Genomic DNA, 15,926 nt, shown 5'->3' on the forward strand with positions numbered 1-15,926 from the left:
GAGAAGCCAAAACTGAGTCAACCTACACACTCACATGTGAAATAAATGTTTGTTGTAGCGAACCACTGAGACTTTATGGGCTGATATGGTACGTGGGCACATGGTTTCTCTCTTGACAAGTTTCCACGTGTCAAGGGTGGGTCACAGCTGCTCCCATTGGCCACAGCCTCACCCTTGGGCTTCTACTGGCCCCCTTCAGAATCTTCCACCCAAACCCCAAGAGGGAGTTCTCTGGGAGGCCTCTACCGTACTAAGGATCGGGATGCCCTACTGAGTGAGGCTTTTGAAGGCCTTTCTCTTCCTCCTACCTAAGCAAAAAGGATGCTCTATGTGGTTCAGCCCAACTCCTTAGTATGGAGTAGGAAGTTAAAGGCCCAGCTACGTTAAAAAAAAAAAGTATCTTTGCCAGATCTGCTCTCTGTGAACATATTTGCCTTCACAGATACCCCAAGGAAAGTTGGCTGAAGACAGGATTCAGGTACCCTATGTCCCCAGAATGTTACCATTTTACTATAAACCTGCTATTACCAGCAGATACTAATAAATCTTCCTATTTCTGTTCACAAATCTTTTCTAGGTCTTTGCCTCACATTGCCATGGAAAGGGAGATACAAGGATCAGGAATCACCTTTGTGAAAATCAGCACATACTTTGTGCACCTCCACAATCACCTGCCCAAGTCTCTACAGTTGTTCAATATACTGCCACATGTGGTATTGTAGAATTGTCATTGCTCTTGGCATAGACCATACTATTTCCCCAGGACTCATTCTCCCTACAGTTTTCTTCTTGTGGAATCGAACCTCCTTTCCAGTTTGAAGACCATTCTCCCTAATGGAGGAAAAAGATCAAACAGGGCTTGAGTGGTTCTTCTTGACTAATCAATTGCCTTTGAGTAATCGATTCCCACTGGGGGCCTATTTCCTGCTTGTATGTCTTATCCTGCTAAATCACATTCTGTTCTTGCTCTCTTTGGCATCTTATCCAAGCCTTAATTTTTCTGGGCTTTGGACCCTCTGATAAGAATAGGATTTTCCTACTCTTCAATACTAGTACTCAGTCATGTACCCCTCCTTCCAACTTTTACACATTTCTTTTTATGCTCTCAGCTCATGAAAAATACTTTGTATAGCCATTTATCTTTATTTTCCTCACTAGACAGATTTCTTACTTGATTGTCAAAATTTCGCCTTAAAAAACCTCCAGTTTCACCTAAGCCATATTCCGTTTTATAGTTATTCACTTTTGATCATATTCCTCATTTTCCCTACATTCTTTGCAATCTATTATCTAAATCACCTTCTAGTTTTTAGCATCATGGCCATTTGCTCCTAAGGTTATTCAAATCCAGAAATTAATTTGGCATATAAAGAAAATATAATGAAAATATTTATTTGGGCCAGGCACAGTGGGTCATGCCTGTAATCCTAGCACTCTGGGAGACTGAGGCAGGAGGATCTCTTGAGGCCAGGAGCTTGAGACCAGCCTGAGCAAAAGCAAGACCCCATCTCTACAAAAAATACAAAAATTAGCCCAGTGTGGTGGTGCACACTTGTAATCCCAGCTACTTGGGAGGCTGAGGCAGGAGGATCCCTTGAACCCAGGAGCTTGAGATTGCAGTGAGCTATGATGATGCCACTGCACACTTTAGCCCAGGCAACAGAGCAAGACTCTGTCTCAAAAAAAAAAAAAAAGAAAGAAAGAAAAGAAAACAAAAGAAAATGTTTATTTCCATGATCCAGTAAAATCCATTTCTCTCAGAATGAAATATACTAAAACATAGAGTGGGGTAGAATCTTATGACCAAAAATATTTGCATTATTATTCAAAGTAGTCAATAAATAAAGCCAAGAGAATTGCCTAAAGATAGGAATTAAGTAAATCATTGTTTAGCCACACAATGAAATATTACACAATAATTTAAAATAACATGAAAATTCTGTGGTCAATATAAAAAAAAAATCAAGGTCTAAAATTACTTTCAAAATATAACTAGTTAAACATATACATTAATTTTTAACAATCAAAATCAACACCAAAACATTAAGCGGGGTAAGTTCTGAGTTTTATGACTATAGAATTTTCTTGTTGCCTTTTTTTAAGTATTTTTCCCTTTTCTGTAATAAGCATAATTTTTTCCTTCATGATAAAAGTTTTTTAAGAAAGTAAGAATTAAATCCAGGGTAGCAGTTTCCATCTTTTCTACACTCTGATAAATTAAATTATGTGCATGTAGGCTGAGAACATTCTACATGCTCTGCTCGTAATATTATGGAGAAAAAAAACTGGGTTTCAGTTGAAAACTACACGTCCTCTGTGGCAGACCTTCCTGGGCTACTGGCTATCACAGTCTAACCCTGAACACTGTCTCTGAGCTCCTTGAAAACTCTTTGTAAGGTGCAGGTAACAGACAGATGTGTAAATTCTGTCCAGTCTGGTACTGACCTAGTTGATTTCCTCTAGCTGTAGAAACACTATTAACAGTGCGCCTTTATTTAAAGTCATCTCAACATTTCTTTTGCTCCATATATAAATCTGTGTGATTTTGACTTTTCCAGTGAACCTTTACAACACCTGCCTAGGTCCCCCACATCTTATGAGTACAATAAATTCCTTAACACGTGTTTATTTTTACATCTCTAATGGGATGTCATGACTTTGACCTCTTTCTGCAAATTATATTTTTTAACAGTCTGAAAACTTGTTTTGCTACACTGAGGACACAAAATGAACCAGGATAATAACCCTTCATATCTTTGGAGATAAGGTGCTTTCTCTAGTCTAGACTAAACAACCTAACTTTGTCCCACCCTCTTTGCTTTTAACCCTGCTGCTAGTCAGGGTTTCCTCCCAGCTTTTCTTTGTCTTTGTTTCAGGGTAGAAAGCAAAAGGGAGCAGAATATAGTCGTTGAATCTGGGTGTACGAGGCATTGATGAACACTACAAAGTACCATATATCCCTAAATTCATCTCTGTCTTATCATCTTACCAGCATTTTTATTCATGTAAGTGCTTCAATGACTCAGGCACAAGTTTTAGTTCACTCTAGGTCTTTTCTCAGGTGTATCTGCTCCTGTCCCTGCTTCTTCTAAGCAGGTTTTTAGGCAGACTTAAAAGAAAAATGATCCAGAGTCATTTGAAACTTGCATTCATTCAACAAACGTGCCAGATGTCATTCTAATCTCTTGGAGACATAACCTTGGCCTTTACTGATGCTCATGGAAACAGCCCGGATTGTGGTAATGGAAGTTCACTTTCACATTGAACACAGAATAAAACCAGCGATCTGTAGGGGAAGAGGTGAGTACCAGGAAGAGTCCAGCTGAGGGAGAACATTCACATCATAGCCTTTGATAAAGGACAGACTGGCCACCAAGGAAAACAATATCATTGTAACTGTTTGCTTACAATTAACACCTTTACAAACAAGCAAATGCAAACCCAGCCTTCCTGACAGGTGTCCTGAGGAGAAGGGAGTCCTTACCTCTTTTTTCTCACCGGTCTGTTCAGCAATCAGCTGGTCAAACACAGCCCCAAATTCTTCATGGATTTTCTGCATCTCGTTGATGTGACTCGCGACCTTGTTCATGGTCTTGATGGCCACTAGCAGAAAACAAGCCACGAAATGAGGCTATTGAGAGACGCCTGGAGCTGCAAGCCAGGGGGAGGTCCCAGGGCCGCGGCTTACCGTCCAGGTGGTAGTGCTCCTCGCTCTCCGCATCTGTCAGAGCAAACAGCTCCCTGAGCAGAAGCGGGTACTTGAGAATCCTCTGAATGGGCTTGATGAGGTAAGACTCCAGCGTGGACGAGTGCTGCTGCTTTGGGTTCTGGGCATCCAGGAACGCCTTGAAAGCCGTGTCTGTCCTGGCTGCAAGGGTTTAAACACAGGCTGTCAGGGTGGAACGCCCAAGTGGCTCCCCGCTCACGACCCCCCGTACTTACTCAATTACTCCAAGGAGCCTTTTTGCAGGACTGAGCAGAGAAAGGGTTTCAGGAAGAGGGAAGGTGGCGGGGGGCGCAGAGGAACAACCAGAAGGGGCTATCGGTGGGATTTATGAATATTTGTGTATTTGCAGGGCTGGGGAAAGGCCTGATGAGTTAAAGGATCACAGAGTTTGTAAGTTGCAGACACCCGGATTCTCAGGGGCTGCTGTCTCTCCTCCCTACAGGAAGCATGTCTGTTTATTCTGATGTTTTGACAGCTGGGATCTTACAGACCCGGGGAGACTGCCCCTCTCAGGGCTGGCCAAGGCCTGGAGATGGTAAAGGCCTCGCCAGCAAACGTGGCTTCAGAGTCCGCAGACCCTGCCGCCTCCTGCGTGAGGCTCTTCCACGCTGTGCCACCGTTCCCCTGCCCCAGTCACCCGGGCCAGGTGTCACGCAGCTCGGCCTCTACTCCACCCCTCCCAGAGCCTGAAGAAATCACTCCAACCAGCCAACGCTGAGCCTGCTCACCCAGCCTCACCCATCCCTTCCCTCAGAAGCCACAAGAAAGGCTCTTGGCCACATTTTCCTCTCGCTTCTCTGCCTCCTGAGCAACCCTGGTACCTCCCCATGTGGCCCCGTGTGGCGCGGGGTGCCCCCTTCTCTTGGGGACTGTGACGTGATCTGCTGGCCTCGCCATAGCTGAATAACAATAAAACCTACATTTTGAACGCTCCTTACCCTGGTTTTCCTAATCTTTCAAGCATTTCACTGCAGGTAGAACCTCCTTTGAAAAAAATGCAGGAAAACACAGAAGGAGCAGCTCCCTGCAGCTCTGGTTAAGTGGGGTGAGGCTGGATCTCCCACAGTGATCTGTTCAACGTCAACTGGGCGCTACGACCTGTTAGCATCTGCAGGACAGGATCTGACAGTTACAGCTCGGGCAGCACTTTCCTCCCCAGCCTTGCTCTCATCTGGGTCTCAGCTGGTTCAGAGAGCAGCCTGGGGAGTTGTGGGGCCCCAACGTGCAGAGGTACCTGCCAGTGGATGAGCGGGAATGCCTTCTGGGTGCAAAAGAATGGGGGTGGCAAAATATGGGAAGCAGAAAGGACCACATATCCAAGCAACTTAACAGTGGTCATATGGAGCTTCCAGGCTGTGGCATGTTCCAGGTGGCGCATGAGCCCTACAAACACCCTCCCCCATACCTTGCCCTTGTTTCTCTTCCATTTGGCTATTCCTGAGCTGTATCCTTTATGATGAACCAGTACGTGAACACAATCAACATGTGAACATAGCATTCTTCACACGCAGAACCTAAGTATTCATCTGGACACCTTTTGCCCACTGGAAATTAAATATAGCACTCCAGTGACTTGATACTATTCCAAACAGCACCCAGCATATAACAGAAACTCAAAAATTCCTTCAATAAATAAATAACCTCCCTCTCCACCCCCCAAAACCCAGCGGGCATATATTTTATTAATATTTATACTTCTGATAAAAATGTATTTCCATTCCCACTGGTTAAGAGTAGGAGCTAAGGTTAAAGATATTGCAAAAGGGTGTCATGAAACTGTAAAGTGATTCTTCTGTCTTTATTCAATTAAGAAAAACAGCAATCGTGGGGGAAGACCACAATCTTTTTACCCCTTTTAAGCACCATTAAGAGGATCAGACTCTTTGGATTGGCACCATTTCTTCTCCTTGCAAAGAACAAATCCCTGGAGAGAAAGGACACTGGGGATAAGTGACCAACTGGCCCGGGTGCCAGGGAAGCCAGGCCAGGCTGGGGCCCGTGCACAAGGAAGCTATGGCTTTCTTAGGGCATCCTAAGTCTTGGACCATGTCTAGAAGGGGCCTAGGTACCCTCTCCACAAAAAATCCTTAAGTCTCTGTATGGCTGTGGGTATTGAACCCACCAACTGCCTTTCACATTAGAACACAAGAGGGCCCAGTTCGTAGCGCTTGTTGCGGCAGAGGAGCGCCACTCCCATGCAACCTCTCACGAGTCTGCTAGGAACCACAGACGTGTACTTTTGTTGTTCTCAAAGAGTTCTCTTCAGCCTCTTGGCTCATTTCACAATTAGAAAAATGTGGGTCATACCGTTTTAAGGGGTAGTTTTGAAAGATACTATAATATTTTTCAGGTGCAAAAATAATGTTATTGAATTAAGAAAAATCCACGGGGGCAGAATTTAATCTAATTGAGTGATTAAAAATAACACAAATTGCTCTAAGGACTGTAATGGGTATATAATTTCATTGTAGGGCAAAGCACTCTAAAATTGTCACTTTAACAATCTCACAATAATTAGTATTCAATAAAAATATTTAAATAAACACACACACACACACACACACACACACACACACACACACACACACAACTCTATGACCAATACAGCACATGGCAAGGGTCAGGCAGCATGACAAGGAAATTCCCAGGTCCCCTTTAAATTTTGGGCTCCGCTAGAACGCTGTTGTATAGACGATCACTACCACTACCACTAAGTCTGTCTTTATCTGGGGCAGGCTCTTTTGTTATCCAGAGACCCGTATTGTAGTAATATTTCCTACAATAGGTTTTAAATTAATTCGAACTAGTTCTCTTTGGCAGCAAACATAAACACAACACACGTACATTATTTACATGTCCAGGGACTTGATCAGCAGCTGTTTACTTGGCAGCGACAGGGAAGTATTATGGAACAGCAGTCTGATTTCTAGAGATTCTTTGAAATCAAATTTTCTGTTGGTTCTTTGGTTTGCCAAGAGAATGTTGCTTTAATGCTTTTACCATCAACAACCACTACACTGTGGAACTGTGGAAACACAACTACCTTTTCTGGAGATTCTCAGAATGTTCCATCTTTTTCTCTTAAGAAAAGCAGCTTGCCAGTATAAAAATTCTACTTCGTTCTGCACAAAAATAACTGCAACCAGAGCAATTTTGGGGAATAACTGAAACAGCTTTAGAAGTAATTTTGGTAGCTGTTATCACACTTTCAGGAATAAAAGTAGGTGAAGGAAAGATGAAATTCCACAAAAAGGTATACAGTAAGTCCTTACTTAACATTGTCGGTGAGTTCTTGGAAACTATGACTTTAAGCAACATGATAGATAACGAAACTAATTCTTTTTCTCATCAACATCACAACAAAACAACGTTAGTCGAGGACCTGCTGTGTGAGGTACCGCTTAACGTTGCGGTTTCCAAGAACCTACGAACAATGTTAAGTGAGGACGTACTGTTTTGAAGTGTGGTGGGTTATAGTAGAAATTAATGAAAAATAGGAAAAACACAGGGAATTTCTAAACCACCTGTGTTCCTATATAACAGCAAAATGACCCATTAATTCTGGCCCAAAATTTGCCATGGAAACTGACAAAACTATTAATTCAAGATATGATTGCATTTCACTTTTCAGTTCCCATATTGTGTCTTGTTGAAGTATCTGTCTGGCACATCAATGACGCGGTCCAAAAGTCCCCAACCACAGTCTGCCACACAAACGTGAATTGTGAAGTGACGCACCCCCTTGCCACCCAGTCAGAGGCCTTACCTTTCACCAGGACCTTGGGAACCTTTGTGTGGCTGGCGCAGAAGGCACTGTAGAGCTTGAAGCGGTCGGCATAGTACAGAAAGGATCCCCCCAGAGAGAACAGCACTTTCTGGATTTAACGAGAAAAGGCATGGTTGGTTGGTTTTCTGCCTCATCTAGAACTGTTAGCAGGAGCTCACGTCCCCTGGCCCGCCCCACAGATCAGCTTCACCCAAGCCTGCCAGAGCCTTTCTTTGCTCACTAATGCCCTAAAATTGGCCACCAGAAAGTATGTGGGCATACAAATTTGTGTAACAGATGTTGGATTTTGTCTTCTCAGTATTTATAGTGGAGATGTCCCTGGCTTTCCAGGGCAGTGTCTTTTAATGACCTATCTGGGACGTCTGAATGTTGATGAGAAAATATATGTTTTGGAAAAGGCAGAAATCTCCTCAATTCTCTCATTAGCTCCTGTTGGGAGACAGACGTGACAAACCAGATAAATGCAGGAAATGCTCACACTCCCTGAAAGAGAAAAAATGTTTTTCTGATCACTACCTCCACACTCTCCAAATCTACACCTGCTCCGCCAGCAGGGAGTAGGTAAGAACGCAAGCAATGTGAAAGCAATACGCTCAACTATGGAAATTCGGTATTGTCCCCCCAGCCTGTACATCCTGACCCAGCTGCAGGCCTTCCCCAGCAGGCCTTTAATATGCCTGGGCAGGTACTTTTAATCCCATACATTTTATATATATATATTATATACATAAAATATCTTATGCATTATATATAATATATAAAATATCCTACATATAGTATCTTACATACGATATATATCTTACATATTATATATAATATCTTATATATGATACATAGTATTTTATATATAGCATATAATCTTTATGTAATACGAATATCTTATATCTTGTGTGTAATATATATATATGAAAGAGGCCTCAGAAAAAATATCTTCTATGAGTTTCACACTGATCTTGTCTTGTTTAGAGACAGGCTTTGCTTATTCAGGCTTAAATTATAAGTTTGGTTTCAAGCAAAGAAATAAGGTTTTGGATTTAAGTGATAAACTGGTTTCCCCAAAATGCAACTTATCTAATGAACAACACAGAGAATTTGGATAGTTTGTCTACTATGATAACAAAAATATAATTTTTAAACCACTCATAATTAATCATCGGAGGCCTAAATTCTCTTCCTACATGTTCTACTTTTCCTCCTGTACTTGTCAAGCCCTCCCCAGCCCCTACCCCGTGGCTGAGAGGGCATTGACAAGAGCCATCCGTCCCTGTGAGCTATGGTTATCCTTCCAGCCACACTCAAAAATTAAACAAGGCAAGCTGTGTAAGAAAATGCTCTAAATGTAATCCCCCCGTTTGCCCATCTTAAAATCATTCATTTTTTTAACTTGACATTTATTAAGCACTTACAGTTACCATATAGTAACCACAGATAAAACATTATGGTATTAATAAAAAACATTTTATTATTCTGGCTTTAAAAATTGATCTCAGGGCACACAGTGTACACAAACATGAGGAGTTTATACACAAAGACTATATTTCCCCCCAAAAAGACTCTAGTTCCTCAAGGTTTCTCTTCTTGTAGCTGGTGTACATTGCAAAGTGGAAATTTCCAAGTGGAAATTTTATCAAAACTTATTTGACCTCAGAACTAATTATTTCTTTCTGATACTGCTCGAGACTAGTGTTCTATGCAACACAGTCTGAACATTTTAACAAGTTTTTATATTTGTAGCCAAGTAAACAATCAGGATTAAAACAGAACAGCAACTGTGAAAACCAACAGCAACAGGTTTAAGAGCAAACAGTGACTGTCTGGAAACAGACTCAGAGGAACTGGAGAGAAGCCTGCAGGCAGGGCACACTCAGCGTCCTTCATGAGTCTTGCATCGCAGATGGAACGGAGATCATCAGATTATGTCATAAGCAGCAAAGGGAAGGTCTGTGAAGGGGGTCCCGCTCAAATGGAATTTAGATGAGTGACTGTTTAGTGTGGAAGTACTGCTTCAGTATCCCTGATCCGAAATGCCCGGGACCAGAATTGTTTCAGATTTCAGATTTTTTCGGATTTTAGAATATTTGCATTATACTTGCTAGTCGAACATCCCAAATCCGAAAATCTGAAATCCCAAGGGAGCATTTCCTTTGAGCATTGCGCTGGCACTCAAAAAGTTACAGATTTTGAGCAGTTCAGATTTCAGATTTCCAGATTTGAGATGCCCCACCTGTAGCTAAAAGAATCAATGGTCCAATCCCTCCCTAAAATAACACCGCTCACAATATGCTTGTGTTATGTCAAAGTTCTGTTAACCAAAATCTCCTTTCTGTTAATCCTTTAAGTGATTAACTGGACCTAAACTCGACCAGCCGGCAAAAGATATATAAATGCCTACAATGAATGTTAGACATTTTATGTTAAAACAAAGCGTTTTAAAGTATGTCAATATCTGTTTTTACTATGCTCCACATTAAGCAACATTTTTGATTTACTGACAAACTACTCGCCTATATTATGTGTTCTACCACCTTAATTATTAATTTATTAATTTAGAAAATAGGTACCATTATAAACAGAGACAGTGACCCAAACTATTTCAAATGGATAGCATAACCACCATGAAGAGGGGAGAAAATGAGCTAAGTCAAACAATCTTTGAACACAAAAATGAACTATGAGAAGTATTTAGGGTTAAGGGGGTATTATGCCTACAACTGACTCTTAAATGGTTCACAAGGAAAATATTTTATATACACACATGCACACACACATATACATACATACAGAAGAGGGAGAAAAAAGATAAAGCAAATATAGTCCAATGTTAACATTTGGGAAGCCCAGGTGAAGGGTATCCAGAAATTCCTTGCCCTATTCTTAACAAATTCAAGTCAAAATAGATCAGAGGCCAAACGTAAATCCCCAAACTACAAAACATCTAAAAGAAAACATAGGAAAACTATGATCCTGCTTTAAGCAAAGAATTCATAGAAATGACACCAAAAGTATGATCCAAAAAAAAAATATGAAAAACTGTATTTAATTAAAATTTAAAACTTCTGCTCTTTGAGGGATACTATCAAGAAAATGAAAAGACAAGCCTGAGACTGCCAGGAAATATTTATAAATCCTACACTTATTAAAGGCCTTATATTCAGCATATACAAAGAATTCTCAAAACTCAATGCAAGGAAACAACCCAGTAAAATCAATGGGTAAATGATTTGGAAAAAACACTTCACCAAAGAGGACATACTAAAGGCAAATAAGCACATAAAAAGATGCTCATTATCATAAGTCATTAGGGAAATTAGAATCAGAATCACAATGAGGTGCTACTATATACCTGTTAGAATGACTAAAATTAAAAAGAGTGATCATGACCTCCTCAGCAGAGTGAGGAGGAACAATGGGATAACCACTTTGGGAGACAGTTTGGCAATTTCTTAAAAAGTTAAACACACACTTACCGTATGACCCAAACATTCCAACTTCTAGGTACTCGAGAGAAATGAAAGCATATATTCACCCTAAAGCTTGTGTGCAAATGTTCATAACAGCTTTATTTGCAATTGCTAAAAATGAGAAACAACTCAAATGCCCAGCAAAGGTGAAAGGATAACAGCGGCATGTAGGTATACGATGAAAGACTACTCGGCAATAAAAAGGGATGAGCTGTTGATACATGCAGCAATACGGATGGCTCCCAATGTCACCATGCAGAGCGAAAGCAGCTGCATAGAAAAAAGGGTACATGTAGGATTCCAGCTATATACAATTCCAGAATGCAAACCTAACTACGGTAACAGAAAGCAGAGCTTGGGTGCGGGGCAGGCAGCAAGAGGCAGGAAAGAGAAATCACACAGGGGCAGGAAAAGACTTCCCTAATTATCCAGGGGTGGTAATTATGTTCATTGTCCTGATTGTGGTGATGTTTTCATAGGTACGTGTATGTGTGTGAGAGAGAGAAAGAGAGAAAATTCATACTGTACACTTTATGTGCAGTTATTGTTTGCCAATTATACCTCAATTAATAATGCATGGGTGATATATAAGCCAACACATGAATCAATGAGTTGTGCCAACTGGAGATACAGCACAGGAAATCTCTGCAGTAAAAGAAAGCCAACCAGGGAAGAGGAATTAAGCCATACGCATCCTTCCTAAGGCACTAGTCATAAATCCTCATTAGGCTTGCAAGGACACTGTGTGCTAGAAGATTGTCTTCCTCCTGGATAATGATAAGCATTTCCATTAAGCAAAGGTTCCCAGAACAGGATAAATTAATTTGTTTACTGAGAGACTGAGGGTGTGATTCTAATTTGCTAATAGCTAAAATATTGAAGTCCCCCTTGCAAACAAAAAGTCAAGGTTGGTACATCTTCCAAAGTAAAAACCAGCAGCTGCACCAGTTTAACGCAAGTGGATGGCACTGGTTTTCCCTTAGTCAGACCAGCAAGACACACTCACTCCCCCTCTCCAATTCCATTAAGGAACTGACCCCAATGTGACAGTCTAACGAAGACATCAACACCACAAGCATGAGAAGGAACCAAGCAGATCATAAAGCCTCCACCATGTGCTACCAGGACATTCAACTTGACCCACAGGATGATCCACCGCGACGCTGGGAGGCAGCTTTGCCCTATGTGAAGATGAGACTTACCTTGAATTGGTCGACTTTCTCAAGTTTTTCCAAGTCAGGTACCAGTCTCACCCCATCTTCTAGAGTTTTAAGGAATTCTACTTGGAATTCTACCATTTCAGTTAAATTTCCAAAGAGCACATCAAGCTGGAAAATAAAGCAGAATTTAATCTAACTCCTATTTCAATGTTCTTCAGAAACTTTATTTGTATCTGATTCCAAAGTTCTTCTATCATTCTTATCAATTAAGAAAATGATCCCAGAACCAGAGGGTGGGACAGCTCCTTACTCCCCAAATACACACCAAGGCTTAACAGGCAATAATTTGATCTATTTATTACAACTGAATGAATTCAAAAGGCTTTCAGTGTGATGTGTGCTTGCCATTTTTTCCTTTTTACCAACAAGTCAAACTGCAGGGTGACCCTGACAAAGTGGAGACGATTTCCACCATACCTCATCTTGCGTGAGAAAAGTTTCTTTTTGAAGCGGTTTCAGATATCTCTCCATGAGGCAGTTTAAGTCCTGAGGGTTGAAAGGATACCTCATTAGCACATCTAGAAGTCTACAAAGAATCTAAAGGAGAACAAATAGATCATGTCCCAGATGCTAACACTATAGACATTAGGTCATTTAGGCCCCTTAAAGCAGGAGTGAGCCAACCTTTTCTGTAAACATCGGAGGCTCTGCAGGCCACGTGGTTTCTATTGTAACCCCTTAACTGCTGTGGTAGCACAAAAGCAGGCACACATAATACATAAAGGAACGAGCGTGGCTGTGTTCTAATAAAACTTTATTTGCAAAAACAGGCAGCAGGCTGGATGTGGCCCGAGGGTCATAATTTGCTATCCCCTGATTTAAAGAATAAAATATACGTAATTAAACAGATCACACTGCTGTCACATGGGGAACATAACTGGATGTCAGAACAATTGATCATACAAAGACAACAGACCCAACACCCTTCTGCCTAGACTCAGATGGTGAAGGTAATACTTTCAAGTTTCCAAAAAACTAAATTCAGTTTTAGTATTAGCTCAACAACATATTTAGGAAGGTCAGAGGGATCACTTAACATTCACCATCTCGTTTCTCTCCATTATACACACATCACTGAATCGCTGTAAGAATTGACAAACTTCCTTGAAACTCTAAAGGAGATTTTAACATTCAGAGCAAAGGTTAAATTCCACGAGAGACCAAGATACTCATTACTCGATGTGACTTTGTTGTTGGTCAAAAACGGTAGAGACACACCAACTTCATTCCTTCCAGAAGGGGAAGCAGAGAAGGCCCCGCGGGGAAGGGGGCGAGGGGGGAAGACGTACTTTCACGTAGGTGCGCTCCGTCTCCAGGAGCTCGCAGATCACCTTGCGCAGCTTATCGGCGTCCGACAGTTGTCTCATGGTGGCCAGCTGAGGCCCCGTGGAGTCCTGAGGAGACGGGCTCGGGTCAGAGGGGTTCATCTCATGCAAACTGCGGCAAAACGCGGCCACCTGTTCTGTGCTCTTCAGAGCACAGGGGAAAAGGGAAGGCAGAGGTCATTATCCCTCATTAGAGAGAGGGGTCTGAAACCTGTCCCTCCTGGAGGTGTTCTTGCTGGTTAATGAGCTGTCATGTAGGAATGACACCTCTTGTTTCCCCAAACTGCTCCACCCATGGGAGAGCTCCTTACATGCTCAAAACACTCATAATAACAATTGCCAATATGTACTGAGCGCTCAGCCGCATGTCAGGCACTGGCGTGATGCATTTTATCCTCCCAGGTGGTCAGAGCTATTATCACTCCCATTTAACAGTTAGGGCAATGGAGGCCCAGAGGGGTTAAGTAACTCATCCAAGATGACTCAGCACAGAAGTGGCAGAGCTGGGATTTGAACCAGGCGGTCTGGTTCCAAAGCCTATGATCTTAACCACTGTGCAAGAAGCTGATAAATCAGGAGACAGAGAAGTTAACTGCATTTCACCCGTAATTAATAATCAGACTCTCAGTTCAGTACACTATCTTCTTACTTTGCAATGTTACAAAAATGATTTTACAAGCTAAGATGCTTCCTGTCTCTGTTTAAATTGAACAGATACTCACACATTAAAAAAACAAAAAGTTTCTATCTCTCCAGCTTCTCTAAACGCAGAAAGATATTGCTCCCCTCTAAGAAGAAGGGAGTTAGTTCTGAAACAGGCTCAGTAGGAAATCCCAGTCTCCACCCCACCACCACCTGGGATGAATGAGGTGCAGATCATAAAGGTTGCTTTTGAAATTCAGGATTCTAGGATTCTAAAATTCCAACTTTTCAAGTTATGCAACAAAATAGTTCTCCAAAGCATGGGCTGCTGAAAAACCCATAAGCCAAGGTAGTTCTCCACCTTGGCGGCATGTTGGAATCACCTGGGGAGCTTTGAAACATCCCAATGCCCTGTGCACACCCCAGATCAATTTAATCAGAATCTTTGGGGTGGAATGTACACATATCCACATTTTTTAAAGCTCTCTATGGGATTGTTCCAGAGGCTATTTTGTAGCACAAAAATCTAGTTCATTAATATTTGTTCCAATGCACCACTCTAGGAACGTTTAATGGGTATCTCCTTGAAGGTAGTGGCTGCCTTCTCATACTCTTCTGCTCCTGTTGAATTCAACCCAAGGTATTTCTAATAAATACAGGTACAAATAAATAATTACTTCTTCCATCACCCACTTACCAGAGAAGAACACCATGCCCAACACAACAGTTGGTGCACAGAGCTGCAAGTCAAGGCTGGCATTTTATGTAGGGCAGAAAAGCTAAAACCAAGTGTGTTGGACGGGGCAATTTTAAACATAGAGGAAGGCAGCTAACTTTAAAGAGCCTGTCCCTCATTAGCATATCCAAAAGGGAAGAAAGTCTGGAATGAGGACAGGGAAAATCAGGACCTAACAAGCATGCATTAGCAGCAGAGTCCGGACAGGAAAGACGAGAGGCCAGGACCAACATCACATAATTATCGTTCCAATTCTCTTAGATTCATCACAGCTTTGTTGCTAATACTAAACCTGGTCCTACATGCCAGAAGGCATCAGTAACCTATCACTGGCACTATCCAAAGTTTTCTGTGGATTTGTGTGTTTCAAACATTGAATATCCCCTCAGACAATTCTCCCTTAGGTGACTGACCGGAAAAACTTAACAAAATGGGCTGAATTCTATGGTATGTGGATTAGATCTCAATAAGGCTGTGAAAAAAAGAAAGACCAGGTGTTTTTAATCAAAGCTTATTTGGGTAGAAATAAACTAAACAGGTTTATTTAGTTATGCTAGGATTTTACTACCTCAGCATCATCATGAAATACACAAACAGGGCTTTGTCTTAAAAACTGAAAAGGAAAAAATACATCCACTTTAACAAAAATGTTCACTTGTCTTTGAGATGATCTAATGATCGCTGTAATAGGCAACTCATTATAGCATAGTTATATGAGAAAGAAAAAAACTCTCACCAAAATGAAAAAATCCCACGGACAGCTGGTGGCAACAGCTGACGACTAAACACCCTGCCCCTCCATCGCATCCCAAACTCTCCTCTGTTGCTTTGATTTGGCACCTGGCAAAGGAACCTAACCTAACACAACAAATGTATAAGTGGCACCTATGCTTACACAATGCTTTTTAAAGTGTTCCAACTATAACCCCAGCTGTGTGTCCTTCACACAAATTAATAGCAAAACTATTACTTATAACAAATACATCCATCATTGCAGTCCATTACAGTAAGTCCTCACTTAGAATCAT

General features: G+C 41.5%; 1 protein-coding gene across 3 annotated transcripts in view; it reads right to left on the bottom strand.

The window, feature by feature from the left end:
* Nucleotides 1–15,926, bottom strand: part of TIAM1 (TIAM Rac1 associated GEF 1) — a 275,808-nt gene that overhangs the window by 17,633 nt on the left and 242,249 nt on the right. For all 3 annotated transcript variants that reach the window (XM_045540534.1, XM_045540532.1, XM_045540535.1), the window contains 6 exons: nt 13,485–13,664; nt 12,613–12,681; nt 12,178–12,303; nt 7,494–7,602; nt 3,689–3,868; nt 3,485–3,603 (listed from right to left, as the gene is read on the bottom strand). In XM_045540534.1, coding sequence (XP_045396490.1) covers nt 3,485–3,603; nt 3,689–3,868; nt 7,494–7,602; nt 12,178–12,303; nt 12,613–12,681; nt 13,485–13,664 — 783 coding nt within the window. The remainder of the gene's footprint in view (nt 1–3,484; nt 3,604–3,688; nt 3,869–7,493; nt 7,603–12,177; nt 12,304–12,612; nt 12,682–13,484; nt 13,665–15,926) is intronic.

This window comes from Lemur catta, chromosome 1 (assembly GCF_020740605.2).
Source record: "Lemur catta isolate mLemCat1 chromosome 1, mLemCat1.pri, whole genome shotgun sequence".
Classification (NCBI taxonomy): Eukaryota; Metazoa; Chordata; class Mammalia; order Primates; family Lemuridae; genus Lemur; species Lemur catta.